Source organism: Anabrus simplex, chromosome 7 (genome assembly GCF_040414725.1).
Source record: "Anabrus simplex isolate iqAnaSimp1 chromosome 7, ASM4041472v1, whole genome shotgun sequence".
Taxonomy (NCBI): Eukaryota; Metazoa; Arthropoda; class Insecta; order Orthoptera; family Tettigoniidae; genus Anabrus; species Anabrus simplex.
Genome location: NC_090271.1, coordinates 226,709,731 through 226,731,158, shown reverse-complemented (window position 1 = coordinate 226,731,158; position 21,428 = coordinate 226,709,731). Strand labels below are relative to the sequence as shown.

The 21,428-nt window shown below is 38.5% G+C and overlaps 1 protein-coding gene across 2 annotated transcripts in view; it reads right to left on the bottom strand.

The window, feature by feature from the left end:
- Positions 1-21,428, bottom strand: part of IleRS (Isoleucyl-tRNA synthetase) — a 270,753-nt gene that overhangs the window by 91,867 nt on the left and 157,458 nt on the right. For both annotated transcript variants that reach the window (XM_067150874.2, XM_067150873.2), the window contains exon 14: positions 14,523-14,719. In XM_067150874.2, coding sequence (XP_067006975.2) covers positions 14,523-14,719 — 197 coding nt within the window. The remainder of the gene's footprint in view (positions 1-14,522; positions 14,720-21,428) is intronic.

Sequence of the window (21,428 nt, the reverse complement as noted above, 5' to 3'; positions counted from 1 at the left end):
TTAGTATTAGTAGTTCTAAAAGCTATATTAAAATTATGTTTCTTGAATACGCTAGTAATCTGGTGTATAGCTGGATTATTAAAAGTGAATGTAGCATACTCAGTTTTTTTGGTCTTTTCTGGTATCAGATTCGTAGATAATTTGTTCTTAATTTTATTGATTAATTTGTTGATCATTTCTATTTTGAAACCATTTTGTTTAGCGAGGTATCTAATATAATTAAATTCTTTCTTCAAATTCTTGGGAGATAGAGGGATTCTAAGTGCTCTATAAATTAGACTGTGAAAAGATGCTTGTTTATGTGAACTCGGGTGTAAAGAGGAATTGTTTATAGTTGTAGATGATTGTGTCGGTTTTCTAAATATTTGGAAATCAAAAGTGTTAACCTTACGCGTAACTGTTATATCTAGAAAATTCAATGAGTTATCGACTTCGTCCTCTCTCGTGAATTTCAAATTAGGTTCGATTTCATTTAATTTATTTAAGATTTCTTGACTATTAGTGACATCTTTGTTTATGATTACAAATGTATCATCTACATATCTCAACCATAAATCTATTCCTTTAATTTTTGCTATTATTTCATTGTGTTCGATTGAATCCATAAATATGTCGGCAAGGATGCCCGATATTGGGTCACCTATTGCTAATCCATTCTGTTTATAAATATTATTGTTAAATGTGAAGTAATTATTGTCTAATACGAACTTTAACAATCTAGTGAATTCTTCTACTTCCATTTTACTAAGATTACTGTGTTTACAAATATTATCATGAATGATATTAACAGTTTTATCTGTCGGAATATTTGGGAACATATTCACTACGTCATACGAACACATCATCTGGTTTGGAAGTACGCCAAATCCAAGCAAAATGTCACACAAGTCAATGGAATTTCTTAATGGTTGTTTATTATTAAAAGTGTAATGTCTTTTCAAAAAATTGTGAATTTATTTGGAGACTTTATACGTGGGAGAATTACGGCAATTGATAATCGGACGAATCGGAATATCTTTTTTATGTATTTTGGGCATAGCTCTAGTTTCCGGGAGCCTAGGATTCATATTGACAAGTTTTAATTGTTCTTGTTCAGTAAAGAGAGATGTGGATCTTTTAAGTAAGGCTTTTAAGTTGCGTTGAATTTTAGCTAGCGGATTTTTTGTTACTAATGTATATTTGTTATTATCAAAAAATTCTTCAGTTTTCTTGATATATGTATCTTTATCCATCAAAACGATCGCACCCCCCTTGTCAGCCTTGGTTACTATAATATTGTTATCTTCAATTTTCGATTTCATGTTTTTTATTGTTTTCTGTTGTTTGGGATCAAAATTGGAATAAATTTCTTTAGCCAGTCTGGGTAATTTCTTCTTTAACTCCAATCTTACTTCGTCTTGTACATCGCGTGGGAGTTTTGATATATTCGCCTCCGCTTCTGCAACTGTGTTAATGATATCTATTTCTCTATCTTTATTAGGCCAATTGTATTTTGGACCCCTTTTAAGTAGGTCATTCTCTCCTTCCGTAAATTTTACCTTGGTCAAGTTAACTACCGTGGGAGTAACATTGTCCGATGGGCCCTTAATTTGTTCTTGTTTCGTTTGTTTACTACGACGTATTTGTGTGTCTATTAAATGATTCAATTTCTTATTCAATGTATCCTGTTTCTTACTAAGTGCGTATGTTAATTTGTGTTCCATGTGTTGATAAAAAGACTGCCATTCTAATGGGGCTAAATCCTGAGTCACCGCTAAGTGAACGTTATATAATTGCAAATTCAATTTGGATTTCTTCCCGTAATATGCCTTGATTTCATTTTTAAGCCATAATTCATTTACCTTATTTTGGGTTACATTATGGCTTGGATTGCTTATGTTCTTACGTTGTGTTGATTTAAGAAAAGTAGGTACAAGTTTTAGTCTCAGACATTGTTTAAGAAAAGCTAAATCTTTTCCTAACTTACAAATCTTCATTTTCAGATTGAGAAACTTATTTAATCTACATTTTGCCTGGTTGGCTGTCACATTACGTGTGACACTGATGAAATTCGTAGCAAGTAAGGCAGAAGCGTCTATTGAAAAATTGTAAGAGGCCGTTAGCACCGGTAGGTAATAAAATGGCTGAATCCTTGCCAGAAAATGTCAACAGATGCAGAAATAAGTTTTCTGTAAGAGAAGGAAAAGAAGAAATAAGAAATTGAACGTAAGGAGAGAATTCAGTCTTACATAATTTTGAAACAGATGAGGACTTACATGTAAGCAGCCTTGAAAAGATTGTATTCATGACAATCAAGTTTATGCTTGTGTACACGCCCTCATGATGTTGGCTTTTTATTACTACCACTTTGATTTTCCAATATTTTATATGAACTGTTTTAATTAGAATTTTAATAGAAGTTTTAGTCTCCGACAAGATTATAGTTTAATCATAAGACAGTTTTCCATTAGCATCTTTTTATTTTATCATTTTTCACATTTTTATTGTTCCGAATTTTAATAACAGACTAAACTTTTAACTTCCACTTTTTATTTTATTTTTATTTTTGATGATTGTATTTAACTTCCACTTTTAATTTAGTTGTATTTTTTATTATTGTATTTAGGCTGAAGATGCCCTTAATTGAGGGCGAAACATGTCCCATGTAACTAAGAATTTAATTATGTAACAACTATAAGTGAAAATATAAGTATTGAATAGGTGGAATAAATTAAAACACCTTTATTATTGTTGAACTGTTAAAAATTTTTCAATACGGACCTAAAATGAGGTTTATAACTTGTAACATACCACTTAGTCGAGCAGCTCTTCTTCTTCCTCTCAATTCTTCCCAACCCAACATTGCAACATTTTTGTAACGCTACTCTTTTGTCGGAAATCACTCAGAACAAATCGAGCTGCTTTTCTATGGATTTTTTCCAGTTCTTGAATCAGGTAATCCTGGTGAGGCTCCCATACACTGGAACCATACTCTAGTTGGGGTCTTACCAGAGACTTATATGCACCCTCCTTTACATCCTTACTACAACCCCTAAACACCCCCATAACCATGTGCAGAGATCGGTACCCTTTATTTACAATCCCATTTATGTGATTACCCCAATGAAGATCTTTCCTTATATTAACACCTAGATACTTACAATGATCCCCAAAAGGAACTTTCACCCCATCAACGCAGTAATTAAAACTGAGAGGGCTTTTCTTATTTGTGAAACTCACAACCTGACTTTTAACCCCATTCATCAACATACCATTGCCTGCTGTCCATCTCACAACATTTTCGAGGTCACGTTGCAGTTGCTCACAATCTTGTAACTTATTTATCACTCTATAGAGAATAACATCATCCGCAAAAAGCCTTACCTCTGATTCCACTCCTTTACTCATATCATTTATATATATAAGAAAACATAAAGGTCCGATAACACTGCCCTGAGGAACTTCCCTCTCAACTATTACAGGGTCAGACAAAGCTTCACCTACTCTAACTCTCTGAGATCTATTTTCTAGAAATATAGCAACCCATTCAGTCACTCTTTTGTCTAGTCCAATTGCACTCATTTTTGCCAGTAGTCTCCCATGATCCACCCTATCAAATGCTTTAGACAGGTCAATCGCGATACAGTCCATTTGACCTCCTGAATCCAAGATATCTGCTATATCTTGCTGGAATCCTACAAGTTGAGCTACAGTGGAATAACCTTTCCTAAAACCGAATTGCCTTCTATCGAACCAGTTATTAATTTCACAAACATGTCTAATATAATCAGAAAGAATGCCTTCCCAAAGCTTATATACAATGCATGTCAAACTTACTGGCCTGTAATTTTCAGCTTTATGTCTATCACCCTTTCCTTTTTACACAGGGACTACTATAGCAACTCTCCATTCATCTGGTATAGCCCCTCCGACCAAACAATAATCAAATAAGTACTTCAGATATAGTACTATATCCCAACCCATTGTCTTTAGTATATCCCCAGAAATCTGATCAATTCCGGCCGCTTTTCTAGTTTTCAATTTTTGTATCTTATTGTAAATGTCATTGTTATCATATGTACATTTTATTACTTCTTTGGCCTTAGTCTCCTCCTCTATCTCGACATTATCCTTGCAACCAACAATCTTTACATACTGCTGACTGAATACTTCTGCCTTTTGAAGATCCTCGCATACACACTCCCCTTGTTCATTAATTATTCCTGGAATGTCCTTCTTGGAACCTGTTTCTGCCTTAAAATACCTACATACCCTTCCATTTTTCACTAAAATTTGTATGACTGCCAATTATGCTTGCCATCATGTAATCCTTAGCTGCCTTCTTTGCTTGATTCAATTTTCTAGTAAGTTCCTTCAATTTCTCCTTACTTCCACAGCCACTTCTAACTCTATTTCTTTCCAGTCTGCACCTCCTTCTTAGTCTCTTTTATTCTCTATTATAATAAGGTGGGTCTTTACCATTCCTTACCACCCTTAAAGGTACAAACCTGTTTTCGCATTTCTCAACAATTTCTTTAAACCCATCCCAGAGTCTGTTTGCATTTTTATTTAGCGTTTTCCACCGATCATAGTTACTTTTTAGAAACTGCCTCATGCCTGCTTTATCAGCCATATGGTACTGCCTAACAGTCCTACTTTTAAGACCTTCCTTTCTATCACATTTATTTTTAACTACCACAAAAACAGCTTCATGATCACTAATACCATCTATTACTTCAGTTTCCCTATACAGCTCATCTGGTTTTATCAGCATGACATCCAGGACATTTTTCCCTCTGGTTGGTTCCATCACTTTCTGAATCAGCTGTCCTTCCCATATTAACTTATTTGCCATTTGTTGGTCATGTTTCCTGTCGTTCGCATTTCCTTCCCAATTTACATCTGGCAAATTCAGATCTCCCGCTACAATCACATTTCTTTCCACGTCATTTCCCACATAGCTGACTATCCTATCAAATAATTCCGAATCCGCGTCAGTGCTACCCTTTCCCGATCTGTACACTCCAAATATATCAAGTTGCCTACTATCTTTAGAAATGAGCCTTACACCTAGAATTTCATGTGCCTCATCTTTAACTTTTTCGTAGCTTACAAATTCTTCTTTCACCAGAATGAACACTCCCCCTCCCACCATTCCTATCCTATCTCTACGATACACACTCCAGTGCAGTGAGAAAATTTCTGCATCCATTATATCATTTCTCAGCCATGATTCAACTCCTATTACAATATCTGGTAAATATATATCTATTAAATTACTTAATTCTATTCCTTTCTTTACAATACTTCTACAGTTCAATACTAACAATTTTATGTCATCCCTACTTGATTTCCAGTTCCCTGTTCCCTTATCACCGCTCCCTAGGCCATCCCGTTTCCCTAAATGTACCTCCCTATTACCTTTCCAAACAAATTTCCTAACTTATACGTACCACTGCGGTTTAAATGAAGGCCATCCGAGCGCAGATCCCTATCTCCTACCCACCCATTAGGATCTAGAAATTTCACTCCCAGTTTCCCACATACCCACTCCATAGTTTCATTTAAATCCCCAATCACCCTCCAGTCAGTATCCCTCCTACACAGTATTCCACTAATAACAATCTCCGCTTTCTTAAACTTCACCCGTGCTGCATTTACCAGATCCCACACATCTCCAACTATGTTGGTACTTATAACAGCTTACCTTACGTTGTTGGTACCAACGTGAAACACTACCACCTTCTCCTTCCCCTCCTCCCTCTCTTCTACTTTCCTCAACATCTGCCTCAGCCTAATTCCTGGATAACATTCTACCCTGGTTCCCTTTCCTCCACACACTTTCCCCACGTGTCTAACGATGGAATCCCCCATGACCAGAGTCTCAACCCTACCCACCTCATTTGATCCCCTCCCCTCCTGGTCAGCCCTATCTTTCCTGAGAGCTGCAGAAGCTACTTCCTCCTCCCTTTTCTCCTTCCCATGACCCTGTTCCACCTGTCTTTTCCTATCCTCTACTCTACATTTCCCTTTCCTACCTTTTCCCTTCCTCCTACTTCCACGCATCTCAGCAACAGTTCCCTGTCCCTCATCTTCCCTCTGTTGTTCTACCTGGAGTGACTTGTACCGATTTCGCACAGACACCTGTCCTGAATTCTGATCCTGAATAGAGCCCTTAGCCTGCAATCTCCTTCCCCTTAGAACATTAGACCACCTGTCTTCTACAACTCCTCCCTTTCCTTCCCCTCCCTCTTGTACACCTACTGTAACCTGTACATTGTTTGAGGGAGTCCTATCTTCCTTCCTGTCTTCTGTGAGAATCCTAATTATCTCCCTCAAACTTTCTAACTCCTCCCTCATACCCCGCAATGCCTCACCACATCCACAGTAAGTACACTCGTGCTCCTTAGCCATTCTTTACGGGGGGAAAAAAATTAGATTAAAAATAAAATAACTTATTTGCAAAAAAAAAAATGAATGGAGGGATATATTGTCTGGGATAGTACACGACAATAAGGTAATTAATATACGACTACACTACAATACTACTTAGTCGTGCTCTATTTTTTTTATCCTACAACCCCTAACAGGATAAAAAACTGCTGTTAATTACTGAATATCGAAAGTAATACACAAGAACTACACAATTCCAAACTGCAATTAAGCCTATCCTAATTACAACAACAGTATTTTAGTGAGAGTTTCTACGGATACCTCTACTACACCAGTACTACACAAATATTTTACAATAATAAAATAAGCACACTAAATTCTAATAGGATATTACTCATATACTACTATACAGTACACTACAGTAATTTTTAAACTACTTTCAGACGTATCCTAATTACAATACCGGTACTGTAGCGTATGTCACTACTAAGCACAACAGAAATGAAATTTGCAAGAACTACTGTACTCAAAGATTACCAATGAAGCTAAATGCTTAGACAAATTATTATTAGTATTACGGTCTAATAGATACACACGAAAGATAACACACGAATATAGCAGGCAAGATACGGCATTATCTAAATGTACTGTATCTATACTACAATGTATCTACACTACACTACACTGCGTTTGGTTAAATGCTTAAGTATCGAAAGGATTGCTGTACACGAAGAAAAACACGAATATAACTGGCAAGATACTATCTAATATATTATACCTTATCTTCACTACAATTCTACTGAAATGTGGTTATGTGATTATTACAGCTGGTGGATTACTATTATTTTCCCTACTCCATGGGACGGAGAATAAAAGTGTTCTTAATTAGGCCTACTGAAACATACGAGGTTGTCTACAATAATTTCTCAAATATTTCTATCAAAACTACTACTACTCCGGGGACTTGAACTGCAATTACCGGGATATATGAACTTTATTATTATTATTAGCTAACCGCTCATAAATACTGAAAGATCGAGGGAGCGAAATATAAATTACGGATACTAACTACCTACTCAGAAGTACAAATGAATGGAATACAAGGTCAGCTGATTTTTATTTATATTTACTTGACTACACTACACCATTTGTTCACGAATGTAGCCAACAATGCAATATTTGAATATGAGGAGCGACAATAATCAATAACAATACGACTGTTAACTATTACCGTGTAATCTATTTAACTTCTTTTTAAATGGAAGTTTACAGGCGTATCGTGTTTTTTAATGTAGTAAATTATTACCTTCGCGACAGTTTGAACGGATATCTATACGAAATACCGGAGAAGTTGCTGCAGAAGTTACGGTACTATTCCTTATGATAATCTGCCTTTGTAAGTACAACCAACGAACCTACAGATATTTACAAATATTTTTACAGTTAATATTATTACCTAAAGTATTTCCTAAACCTAAATTCGAAACAAGGTACACCTAGCTAGCCTACTTAACCTAGAAAACGTAATTTACTGAAGACCAACTGAATTTACTTGTTACAAAATTTAAATAAATATCACTACTCCCAATTTCTACCAACAAGCACTAAAAACCACTATATAAACAGCACTAGATGAATCAGATATACACAAAATTAAGCTATTTCAATAGGTTTTCACTACTTTATCACTACAATAATGCAAGAGCTCTCTCAACAGCCAACCGTTCTCAAGCGCATCCAACAATGCAAGCTCACAGCTGTGCGCCCCTAACTGCACGGCCAACTCGATCGGTGAACAATAACTTATAACGTGTTTAACTATATTTTCAGTAAATAAATTCACGTTAATTAAGTCTATATCGAAAACTACATGGTCTTCACAACCTTATTCAATGGGTACCTGTATAAACCTGCAATCACCAAACTGAACTATCACTTGTGTGGCAAGTCATTACCGCTAGCAAGCGAGCGTGCTAGTGATGGGACATTCGATTCATTTTACTGAATCGATTCATTTTATTCTGTTCACGTTACTGAATCGATAAAGTGATCCGATTCACGGCACATTAGAGTCACCGCTCCTACTGCATCTGTGTAGTATGTGCTGGCAAGACAGCAGTAACAGCATTCAGTGCTCGCTGCTGCCATCTGGTCTTCATACTATGAACTCCTTTCTTAGAAAAAAAAATGCTAGTCACTCTAATACATCGGAGGTTTCTGGGGCCGCAGGATGGGAAAGGTCCTGGATTAGGAAGGTAGCAGTCATGGCCTTAATTAAGTAACAGTCCCAGGACTTCCTGGTGTAAAAATGGGGAAACTACTGAAAACCATCTTAATGGCTGCCGACGGTGGGATTCAAACCCACCATCCCCCGAATGCAAGCGCATAGCTACGCGATACTAACCGCACGTCCAACTCGCTAAGTAATTTTTGAAAATATGTACCATATTTTTCTATCAGCAGAGGATTTTTTAAAATAGTCATATTTTGTATAAGCTACCCGAGATGTACAGTAGCCCACTGATCGAAACAGACTTTCAACGTATTAGGTCGTGTTACGTACATGTAGTACGTGTTGAAGAGATGTTAAGTACAGAACAAAAATGGCCAGCCGGACACTTAACATCTCTTCAACACGTACTACATGTACGTAACACAACCTGATACGTTGAAAGTCTGTTTTGATTACAATGCGGTCGTGAAAATTCAATATTCATTGAGTAGCCCACTGGTTTTCTGATTCAACATACTGTTGGTTAAGTTATTGTGTCAGTCCGCTCACTTACTGTCCGCATATTATTATCAACAATGTGACATACGAACTAAGATAATACTGAGCCATTCTTCCCAATATAAAACAGGTACTTTTGAGTGGTCATGAGCACGACTCATAGTCATAGGGCAGGCTAGAGTCGAGTTTAATTAATTGTCAAATGTCAACTAAGTTATAATACTAAGATTCATTAACCCCTTAAGTGGGTATGACGTCTTTAGACGTTTTCGCGCTGGGCTTCTACAGTGGGTATGACGGCATTAGTCGATCGTAAAATTTATCGTGTATGTATCTTGAAGGTGAAGTCATACGGCGTGTCCATGGAATCTATCGCATTAGTTGATATGTTTTCCTCGGGATCACGCTGTGTATTGTTTTTTAGAGCTGTCACAGCTCCATGAAATGCATTTGTTTTGGCACTTTGCACGAAGTTCCCGCACAGCCATTTATGTCGCAAAGCATGGCTTCCAAACGTAAAGTAGATCGGCTACCTCTCCGAAGGTGTACTGTGTGTTGGTCCCAAGGGAAGAGGAAGGAAACATCATACTGGTGTCCTGACTGTGAAAAGGCTTTGTGTGTAACACCTTGTTTCCGCCTATATCACACAGAAAACAATCTACAAAACCTATAATCATCCTGATTCAGAACAATGTAAATAATGTTAGTAACACATTTGGATTCATAACAATGTAAATAATGTACATAATGTTATATCACATTATTGAAGAAGAATAATTACTATTGTATTAGATTAAACTAATTGTGTACACATTTATGAAGGAAATATTTAAATATCACAAAGTGGGGAAAAAGTACCCACGGCAGGTTACGCATGTGGAGAATTTAGTTCCCAGTTAAGGGGTTAAACTAAAAAATAGTATAACTTAATAGCCTACCTACTTACTAGCTACTTTAGAATTATGTTTTGACTACCTTTTTAACACTGAAAATTAATCCATCTATTATTTAAACCTCCCTGTAAGAAGAGGACAGTGAATGCAAGTGGGTATTATTTTCAAATGAGCTGAGCTCGGGAGTCCATTTAGTGTACGATTCTTTCAGTGATGTATTGCTTCAGAGGAAGCCCAGCTCTCCACCAGTGTCCACTGTCCAGTGTGCTGATAAGGAGCCATGTGTATCTTGTGTCTCACTGAGCCGTGCTCGTTCACAATTCTTTCGGTGTGCCATGGCTCACTGTATGTCTCGCTGCAGCGGAAGCTCGGCTCTCTGCCACCCACCAGTGTCCAGTGAGCCGATAAGGAGCCCTGTATATCTTGTGTCTCACTGAGCCGCGCTCGTTCACGATTCTTTCGGTGTGCCATGATTCACTGTCTTGCTGCAGAGGAAGCTCGGCTCTCCGTCAACGTCCAGTGAGTGCGCCACTCAGCACTGTCCGCCGGGAGTAAGCTGAATCGTGTGCCGTGAGCTCGCCGTTCCTGTGAATCGATTCACTCGAACACTTGAATGAATCGATACACTGCTTCGAATCATGAATTCAGTAGCCAACACTAGAGCGTGCTGATGTTTGTTCACATCTGAAGTACAGGCACAGGTGTGACTTGTGAAGCAAGGGAGCCAGCATATTTCACTTCACTGTTAATGATTGTTAACATACTGAGAGACCAGAATAGAGATGCGAACAATGGTGGAGAGCTGGGTTGCTTCAGTACGCCATGAGTGAGCATTGTGTGCACACACCTGTTGCACAACAATTCATTATCAAATTTCTTGCAAAAGAGGGCACCAAACCTTCCAAAATTTTGAGACGGTCCCCACAAAGTTTGGGGAAGGAACACTTTCGCAGACTCAAATGTATGAGTGGGCTAAAAAAATTGTGGCAGGAAGAGAAACTGTGGAAAATGAACCTCATGAAGGAAGACCACAGACAAGCATCACTGCAGACAACATTGTTGCCGTAGGAATAAGTTACAAAAGTGTTCAAACCATCATCCGAGATGAACTCCATTTCAGAAAATTGTCTGCCAGGTGGGTTGCTGGTTTCCTCAACCAGGAACAAAAAACTTTATGGCAGGAAGTTTGTCAGACACTCCTGCGTCGCTACGAGGAGGAAGGAGAGGATTTCTTTCATTGCATTGTGACCTGTGATGAAACTTGGGTGGATCATTATACCCCAGAGTCAAAGCAAGCAAGCAAGCAAGCAAGCAAGCAAGCAAGCAAGCAAGCAAGCATGGAGTGGCGGCAAAGAGACTAAGCAGGTCCAGTCAAAGCCAAAACACATCCATCTACTGAAAAGGTGCTTGCAACCGTTTTCTGGGACTCCGTGGGCATTTTGCTGGTGGATTTTCTTCACGAACAAGGGACAATTAATGCAGCCTATTACTGTCGCCTTTTGGATGAAGCAAAAGCTGCATTGCGCAACAAATGACGCCGGCAACTGATCTGAAACCTCATTCTTCTCCATGACAAGGCAAGGCCGCATACTGCCACTTTAACTCGGGAAAAACTGGAGGAAATTCACTGGACACCTCTGGAACACTCTCCGTACAGTCCAGATTTATCGTCCTGCGACTACCATTTGTTTGGACCACTGAAACAAGACCTAGTAGGACAGCGGTTCCATGATGATGCAAGTGTAGAAGAGTTCGTGTGCAACTTGCACTGCACATGTCCCTCTTCTTTCTATCAGGACGGCATCAAAGACTTGATACGATGTAGAAAATGTATATCGAAGACAGGACAATATGTATGTGTAATTTTTTTGGTTGATGCAATATATTTTTTTAAATTCCCGTTTATATTTGATCCGCCCTCGTATATACTTGCTATATTAATCCATTAATATGAAACTTCTGAAGTAGAATATCTGACATAAAAATCTTCATCCATAGTATTGATGAACTCATCAACTGTGTCTGGTGAATTATTGTGAAAGTCAATGAATACCACAACCAAATTTTTGTTTTGTTTTAATATTACAATTTGCTTTACATCGCACCAACACAGATAGGTCTTAAAGCGATGATGGGTCAACCGCACCATATCATTTTATGGTACGTTTGCCTTTTCTGAAGTCTTCACATTCCTAGCAAACTCTTTTATTCATGAACTGTTACTCTTTCCCATCATGTGTTGTTACCACTATGTAATCTTTCCTTATTCCGGTAGATGGCATCTCATACGATAGCATAGGTCAAAGCATTTCTTTTCTGCCCCGTCTTGTTGGGTTATCTTTCTGGTGGGTGGGGTGGAGATTTTTTGACTTAAGAAGATGGAAGGATTGGATTTCCAAGTCGCCTTTGTGGCATATAAAAGATATTTTAACAGATTCAAGATGTCTTTCTACATATCTCGGCCTTTTGAGAATGTGAATTGATTATGTAATTGAGGTATTTAGTTTTCATTCATCTTCTCTTGGTTTTATTATTACTTCGTTTTGTGCTCACCATGGTTGGGTTAGAAAGGTTTCCCTCATTACATGTGTTTCTAATTTATTTGTGTGTTAACTTTACTTTTACACGCTTCTTTCGGTATTTTCATTTACCGATCCACTATGTTTATTTTGAGAACAGAAGGTGACATGGATTCATGTGTGTGTGTATGAGATTGTTTGCTGTGTGCCGGCCGAGACCTTATACTCATGTCGCTTCATTAACATTCCGCTTGAGCTCATGTTGTATTATTTTATCGCGTGTTCTGTATAATTCATGTTGACTTCACAGACTTGGTATGAATACAAGCTAACAACGCGAGTGGCCTGTTTCTGTGTGTTTTGATGTTGGAGACACTCCGTCTCTTTAAAATGGACCGCTTTCTGGTTCATATTGTCTGAGCTCAAGAGCGGTTGTTTATTTTGTTATGTGCTGTGCATTGACGTTCTTATACGTCCCTTTATTTTGGCGACCTAACCCCTTGGTCTCTGTGTGAGCGTGGGTGGTTCTGACGCTTCATTCGTGATATCTTTCATGCCTAATTTACTTATTTATTGCTCGTTTCACATTGTCGTCATTGGCTTTCTTTACATATTTTCTAGTTTAATATGTTTTATTCTTTGCGGGTTGCCTTTCCATATTTTTTTGTTGTTTGGCATGAAACCATGGTAACTTCCCCTTTTCTCTTTGCATTTATTTTATGAGCTCGGTGCACCCTTCCCTCTTCTCCCGTTTTAAGCTCTTTTACTTAATGATATTGTATTCTCGGGGGACGTGTTTTTATTGTTGAGAGTTTTATGTCATCTGAGGAATTGAAAGGGTGAATGTTATAATTAGGTGCTGTTACTCCCAAAACTTATGGTTGTTTAGACCTGATATGCTATAAAGAAATGCTTTGTACCCACCTGAATTCATATTAAATTAATTATGATAGATGCCAAGTCCTTATACCAAACTTTTCATCACGTCTTTTATGAAGGTAGGCGTGTGTGAAGGTGCTATAATCAATTAATCTTGTGTATTTTGATTATGGGCCACATATTATTAATATTACCTATTTGATTTTTGGCCCCCCTGTTTTGCCTATGCAACCTTTTTTTTTCTTTTTTCTCTCTATAAAAAATATAAGTTCTTGCCCTTATTACTGTTATATTTTTATTTCTTTGCGTCTCTTATATGTTTGTTATCTGTAAGAGGCCCGGGTCCAGTTCCTGGCAGTTTTTGCTAGTTTTGACCAAATCCACCGCACTAGGTCTTCGTCGTGTTCTTAGTGTCAGTTCATGGGATAGAAAAAAGCTAGAATTGGGAAGGAAGCGACCATAGCCTTAATTAAGGCACAGCTTGGTGTAAAAATGGGAAACCATGGAAAACCATCTTTAGGGCTTCCGATGAAAGCGTTCGAATCCACCATCTCCCAAATGCAAACTGATAGCTACGTGACCCAACCCATGAGGCCACTTGCTTGATACCAAAATATTTAAAAAATTCTGTAAAGGAAAGAGGAAAAGTTCCAAACCAATGAAAAAGACTAATAAGGCTCTACGAGGAAGCGGAAAGAGAGTACATAACACTGCTAGGCAGTGTGAAAAAGCACATCACTTTCCTCTGAAAGCAACCTCAACCATGGGGTACAACACTTTTATCAAAATCATCAAGTTCTGTCCTCTTCAAACGTGGTTGACATTTACCTGGAGTTAGAATTTAACTTCTGTCCTTATCCAAAACAACAACAGCTGATCGCTGACCTCAGTTCATTGCACATGAACAATGATACTACTGCTAAGACAACTCGTTAGTGTTTTGTGAAGGCATGAATGTACCGTTTGCATTGAGGTAACAGATTGCATCACTCAATTTATACAGAATATTTCCTGTTGCTACTACCAGTAATCACTCAACAGACATCTAATACCCATACATATAGGATTTGTAAATAAAATGTCAGATATTCCTTCAGCTCTAGGTAACACACATTCTAAATATTATACCTGGGTTCAGGAAGCATGAGGTAGTGCACACTACCAGCGCTGTCCTTATTGCTTGCACTAGGCACAGCCTGGCGCAGATTCTGGTACATGAGTTCACACAAGAATGGGGTAAATGGAGCCATATTGCGCACCATTGAGTAGAGTACACTGAAGAGTGTGTGGAGGGCATGATGACAATCAGTCACTCCACCATCACCCTGAAATTACAATAAAGCAAAGTTTAACTATTCAATTGCTCAAATGTATTAAAAAATCAACAATCTTAGAAGTAGAATGATCTACTGTTTATTTAAATTATCTCTTCAATAATTAACATACCGGAAGCTACATATGCAGCAGAAACACTCTTTTACCTGAATAAACAATCAAAGACTGACAGACTTCAGAAAATTGAAAGGAGGATTGGAAGAACCTGTATCAACAAAAAATATCAGAAAGATGGACAGTGGCGGTTAATACCTAACAAAGTCGTGTACAAAGAGCTAGAACCCATTACAGATACTATGCGTAAGAGGAGACTGGGATTCTTTGGACATATCATGAGGATGCAGGACTCGAGACTTCTGAAACAACTAGTACAACACAATCTCGTCTCAAAAAATACCACAACAGGATGTAAATGGATCAGAGAAGTAAGAGAGGATCTGAAGGAAATAGGCCTTACAACAGAAGACACCAAAAATAAGATAAAATTGAATACAAAACTCAAGAATACAAACCTCCGCTTTACCCTTACACAAAACAAACCAACAACACGCACATTTTCAACTGAGGAAAGAGCACGAAGATCGGAGCGTCTGAAGAAGTACTGGGAGGACCGCAAAGCCCGAACAATCCCTTCAAAGAGACCTGAACAACGGACTGACTAAAGTGATCCTATGTGGTCATAAAAGAAGAAGAAGAAGAAGAATTAACATACGTAGCACATCATTATATTCTCATTTCAGAAACATCTAGAATATACTGTTAAAATTACTCTCGTCATATTACACACATTTCGACCAAAACTTTGCTACATCAAGTGCATTCTGTGTGCCTTGAAAGAGTTCATATTCTGTACAGGAGGATGGGCACAGTGGACATTGAAGCATATGCTTCAGAGTATGGTCTTCCTGGCATTCACACTTGATTCTGTTAGCATCGATGTAATCCCATCTCGCTAAGGTCACTTTGGTAATACCAATATAATGGTCCTTTATTGGACATTATAAATTTTCCAGCTAACTCATTCTTGGTTGCCTGCGTTTCGCCCTCGTGTGCTAAGTTAGGCTCGTCAGTTGGGACCTAGCACACCACCCAAGACGCAAGGCAACCAAGAATGAGTTAGCTGGAAAATTTATAATGCCCAATAATGGACCATTATATTGGTATTATAAATTTGACCATTATATTGGTATTATAAATTTACTCATTCAGGACAAATATTTTAAGTTCCCTATGGGAATCAACATCTGCATCACAAGGTCACTTTGGATCGGCCCACACCTGATCTCAACCTATTCAAGGATTTCCACATTGTCCAATTCTCTTTGCAGCCAGGTGGTAGGCATTCAGCTACTGCTATCTGTCCAGGTATGTTGGGATTGATTTCCACAGCTGTAATCTTACTTTTTCAGCTGATCCAATTAGTTCCTGAGATTTTTGTGAAGAACTGTTCCTGGACTTCAGTCCCTGAGCTGGGGTACATGACCATGTACTGGATGAATTTCCTTGTTCAACTTGTATCCTCTCCTTATTCGCAGACACTTCTCTTAGAATATGTGGTGGTTATTTATTTATTTTTTATTTTTTATTTATTTATTGTATGATGAATCTATGTACACACATGTATATAGTTTCAGGATGAATGTGCGTGGTCACAAGTCCGTACAATACTACAACTCTAGGTCTAGCATTTTGACCCAATCAATTGCTTCATCTGATGTGTGGTGAATGTCCATTAGGGTTCCTTTGAAAGCTCGAATTGGGCAGTCAGCAACAATGTGGTGGATTGACTGAGAAGAGACACCACAATGACAAATTGCAGAGCTAGTCCAACCTCATTTGCACAACAGATAACCACATCTGCCTTATCCAGTTCTTATCCGATTTATGATTCTCCACTGTCGTCTTGGGAGATCAAATCCTTGTACGCGTTTAGAAGGATTCTCAACTAGATGTTTGTTCACTACTGAAGACTGATCCCACTGGGCTTTCCATGAACTGTTAACATGAAAAGAGGTTCTTTCAAGATCCATTGCTGTACGCCAGGTTGGTTTCCTCGATTTTAGTCGATGTTCAGTGTGCGTAATATTTTGATGGATGGGTAGTTGGGGGTTCTGCTGAATGTTCTTCCAAACCTTTAGGAGAGCTTCTGATCATCTTAGGGCTGAAGGTGGAATTTTGCTGAGAACAGGAAGCCATAGTGTGTTCGTGCTCCGAATGCAACCTGTGATTATGCGCATTGCCTGATTGAGTTGTACATCGATCTTCTTTGTGTGAACACTATTGATCCAAGAGGGGCAGCAGTATTCAGCAACAGAATATGATAAGGCTAATGCTGTTGATCTTAGAACATGAGTATTGGCTCCCCATAATGTACCAGCAAGTTTCTGAAGAATATTATTTCTAGTTTTTACTTTAGCAGCTACATTTGAGAGATGTTGCTTGAAAGTCAAAGTTCTATCAATGTTATTCCCAAGTATTTTGGTGTACTGCAGAACGGCAACACTTGACCTCGGAATTTTATTGTTGGTTTGTAATTAGACTGTCTATTGCGTAAGTGGAATGTAGATATACAGTAACTGTTTTTTGAGGATATAGGTGAAGGCACCATTTCTTGAAGTATACATCCAAGGCTTCCAGATCAGTGGCTAAAGTAGTTTCAGCATCATAAGAGTTGGAGCACTGAGTCACCAAACAAATGTCATCAGCATAAATGAATTTTCTTGATGATGTGTCTGGGAAGTCGTATATGTACAGACTGAAAAGAAGGGGGACGAGGACTGATCCTTGAGGTAAACCATCGTTTAATTTAAACACTCTATCAGCGTAGATCTGGAAGTACCTATTACTAAGCATATTGCTAAGTGAGGACGTAGGAGTCCTTCTCACCAGACAGTATCATAGGCAGCTGATAGATCCAAAAAGGCAGCCACGCTTACTGATTTCCTCTCATATTGATTTTCGATATACGTGGCGAGAGACAGTACTTGATCATTATAACTTCTTCCGGGTCTAAAACCTGCTTGTTCCATAGGAATGTAGCTGTTGATTGTTTCATAAATTCTATTGTAGATCAGTCGCTCAAAGGAGTTTATATGTAATACTTAGAAGTGCTATTAGACGGTAGCTTTCCACTTTTTTTTTTTTTTGCTTTACATCGCACTGACACAGATAGGTCTTATGGCGACGATGGGACAGGGAAGGGCTAGGAGTGGGAAGGAAGCGGCCGTGGCCTTAATTAAAGTACAGCCCCAGCATTTGCCTGGTCTGAAAATGGGAAACCACGGAAAACCATTTTCAGGGCTGCTGACAGTGGGGTTCAAACCTATTCCAAATACTGGATACTGGCCGCTCTTAAGCGACTGCAGCTATCGAGCTCAGTGCTTTCCACTTTAGATGGATCTTTATTTGGTTTCAGTATGGCTATTATCTTTGTTTTCTGCATCAGAGGTGGGATGTTTCCAGTTTGCAGAATATTAGTGAAGAAGTTGGTTAACCATTTTATTGTGGCTGGTTCGCAATGAGCCAAATATTCAGGATAAATTCCATCAAATCCTGCAGCTTTTCCAAGTTTCATACTTTTTATTGTGGCTTTAGTTTCCCCTTCTTTGAATGGAGTAGAGAATTCAGAAGACTGTGGCGCTGCTCTTTTCTTGATATTCAACTTTAATTTGATATCCTTTTTGGTTCGCTTGTCTTTTGTGTTTTTGGAAACTGATATTAGACGATTAGCAAAATCATTCAGACTGATGGCTGTTTTTGATCTCTTACTGTAGTTGCAGGGTTTGAAGAATCCAATTTCCTAATCTTAGACCAGGCCTTTCTGCTAGAATGGGTGTAATCTAGGGATTCCACTGTTTCATGCTAGATCCTTCTTCAACTCTCATCCAAGGACTGGAGGAGACCAGCTGCATTGTCGGAATTAGGATGTTCTTCATATTCTCGTAGTAATTCCTCACTCTCTGAAGTCCAGCCAGGGATATACTCCTTACGATATCCTCTAGGGATGCATCGTCTCGCTGCACCATTTATAACCCCTACAAATCTGCTGTAGTTGTATGTTGGTTTGATCCATCTTATATTGGAGTCTGTTTGCTTTGCAAATTTAGTCCAGTTGGCTTTCTTGAAGTTCCACCTCGGTTTAGGATGTGATCGAACAACAGGTAAAGACATCCCAACCTCCAAGAGAACAGGCCTGTGTTGACTATGTGGGAAATCGCTGAGCACTGTACGTCGAACTTGATTGTTCGAATTATGAAGCCGATTTGTGAAACAAAGATCTGGGGTGTAGCCTCGAGACCAGCAAGCTGATTGAAAGGTAGGCAGGTCCTTAGTATCAAAAATCAGATTCAAATTTTCAGTTTCCATCCAGTCCACAAGAACTTCACCATTAGATTCATGCTTCTTATTTCCCCAAAGATGATGATGACTGTTGAAATCACCAAGATATATAGTAGGATACCGCAGAGAAGGTATAGGAGGATTAGGCCAAGTAATATCAGGTGGCTTGTACACATTAACTATTGTCAAATTTTCAATGTTAACTGTAGTAGTAAAAATGTCATTTTCAGAGTTTACTGATAGTAAATGGTAATTTGTTATATCATTCCTGACATAAGTTGCAAGGCCATAATTTTGATGATAGTTAGATGCTACCAATTTAAAGCATGAAATTTTCCCCCTACTCTGTAACTGTAGTTCGTCTGTGTGTGTGTTTCTTGAAGCACGATGACATCAACTGCATATTTCGGTGCAATTCTGGAAAGGTACTCACATTTTGCTCAACTAATCCCTTCGATATTCAATTGACAAATGTGCAGCGATGGTCCAATTCTACGAACTTGAAGGTCTTGAAAAGGACCACACATCTCCTTCTTGTTCGCTCTTTGACCGAGAAGTCGTTTTCGAGAATTCGGTCTCATCTTATCACTGTTACTTTCTTAGCACCACCCGGGGGACACGTGTAGGGCAGTGTAGTGGTTAAACCTACGGACATGAAGCAACGTAGACCCCCTATGTGGTGGTGCAATCCCTGCAAGCTCAGAGCTTGTAGACCAGAATAGATTTTAACAGCCTGTCAGCAGCAAGTCTCACTGAGGGCCACAGTCAACCTATTTGGCATGAGATGACTAGTACGAAACTGTACATGCATATTCTGCGACTGAGTAACAAAGTGACATCGTTGATGTGTGGATTGTTTGTGGTTAACCACCTCAGTTTACACAACAGGTTATTCTGGGTGGAGACTTCCTCTTTACAGTTCATACAGTGTTTCTTGAAAGTGAGAGCTCTGTCAAGCATTACTCCCAGATATTTGGAGAGTCACAGAATTGTAGCTCAACGCCTAACCACACAACTTTCAGCTTCTGATGTGTTTGTTTGTTTGTTTGTTTGTTTTTCAAAGGAAAAGCATAAATTTGTGTCTTTGCAGGATTAGGTCCGAGCTGATTTGCATCAAAATTTTTGACAGCAGTAGTAATATTTATTTCCATTGTTTCAAAATTAGTGCCTTGTGTGGCCAGGGTAAGTTCATTAGCATATAAGAAACATCTGGTATTTGGACTTATGTTGTATATGTTGATATGTATTGGAGCCAATAAACTTCCTTGGGGTACACCATTTTTCTATATTCTCCATTGGTTGTGCTGTCCTTGGAAGTTGACAAAAATCCTGTGATTCTGGAGAAGAGTGCTGATGAGCCTTGTAAGCTCACTGTCCTTTGTCAAACTGAAGACCTTGGCCAGAAGTTGCTGATGGCAGACAGTATCATACACCACCAATAAATCCACAAAGGCTATGCCAGTGAACTAGGGGGATACAAATCCGTCCTCTATAAAACGAATGAGATTCAGAAGTTGCCCAGTGCAGCTTTTACCGGGACAGAAGCCGGCTTGCTGTGGTATAATATCACATCATTAGCAAGGGGTACTGTTATGATGCAAGAATCACCTCTCAGGCCGAAGTTCAAATCTTCCCTAACCATTTGATTCATGCAAACTTGTCTGCATGCTGTATGTATTGCTCACGTTAAATAAGTTTGCAGAGAACAATAAATACCTAATTTTTTCAATACCAAAATTAATGACTCTCTCGCTCTGACAATCAGAACTGAAGGCCAGAGAGAGGTAACAATGTGGGCGAGGTCTGTGGTGAGTATAATAACAGCCCTGGTGAATTGTTTTGGCACATAATAAAGAAGTTTCTTAGAAGATGCTGAAAACTGGCTAACAATCAAATAAGTGCTCAGGATGATCTGGAAGTGGAAATTGTGAGAATCTTCCATTGGCCTATATAAAGAGCCTCCATCTGGCGATCAAACAGGCTGCTCGAGGTTCCAACCCCCATATTGAAGTGGGAACAAAACTTTTCCAGATATAACTAAGTCCATCACATGATCGTTTTTTCTTTCGGAACCGCCACACTACGAATCAAACAAGTGTCAACCTCACATGACAACAAAATTCTGCAGCGCATATTCAACAAGATTAAAGCATATAAAAGTTGGACTATACACTATATGTATAAAACAGAGTCATCATCATTTTTAAAAGGATTTTATATTATAGTGTAATATCATCATGTACCATAATTTTATTTAACATTCATCTATGCAGATGGTGTGTTTTAAATTGTTTTAAAATTGTTTATGTTTGCCTGATTTGACACTTTGGCTGATGATGGCATGATGTAAGTGCCGAAACT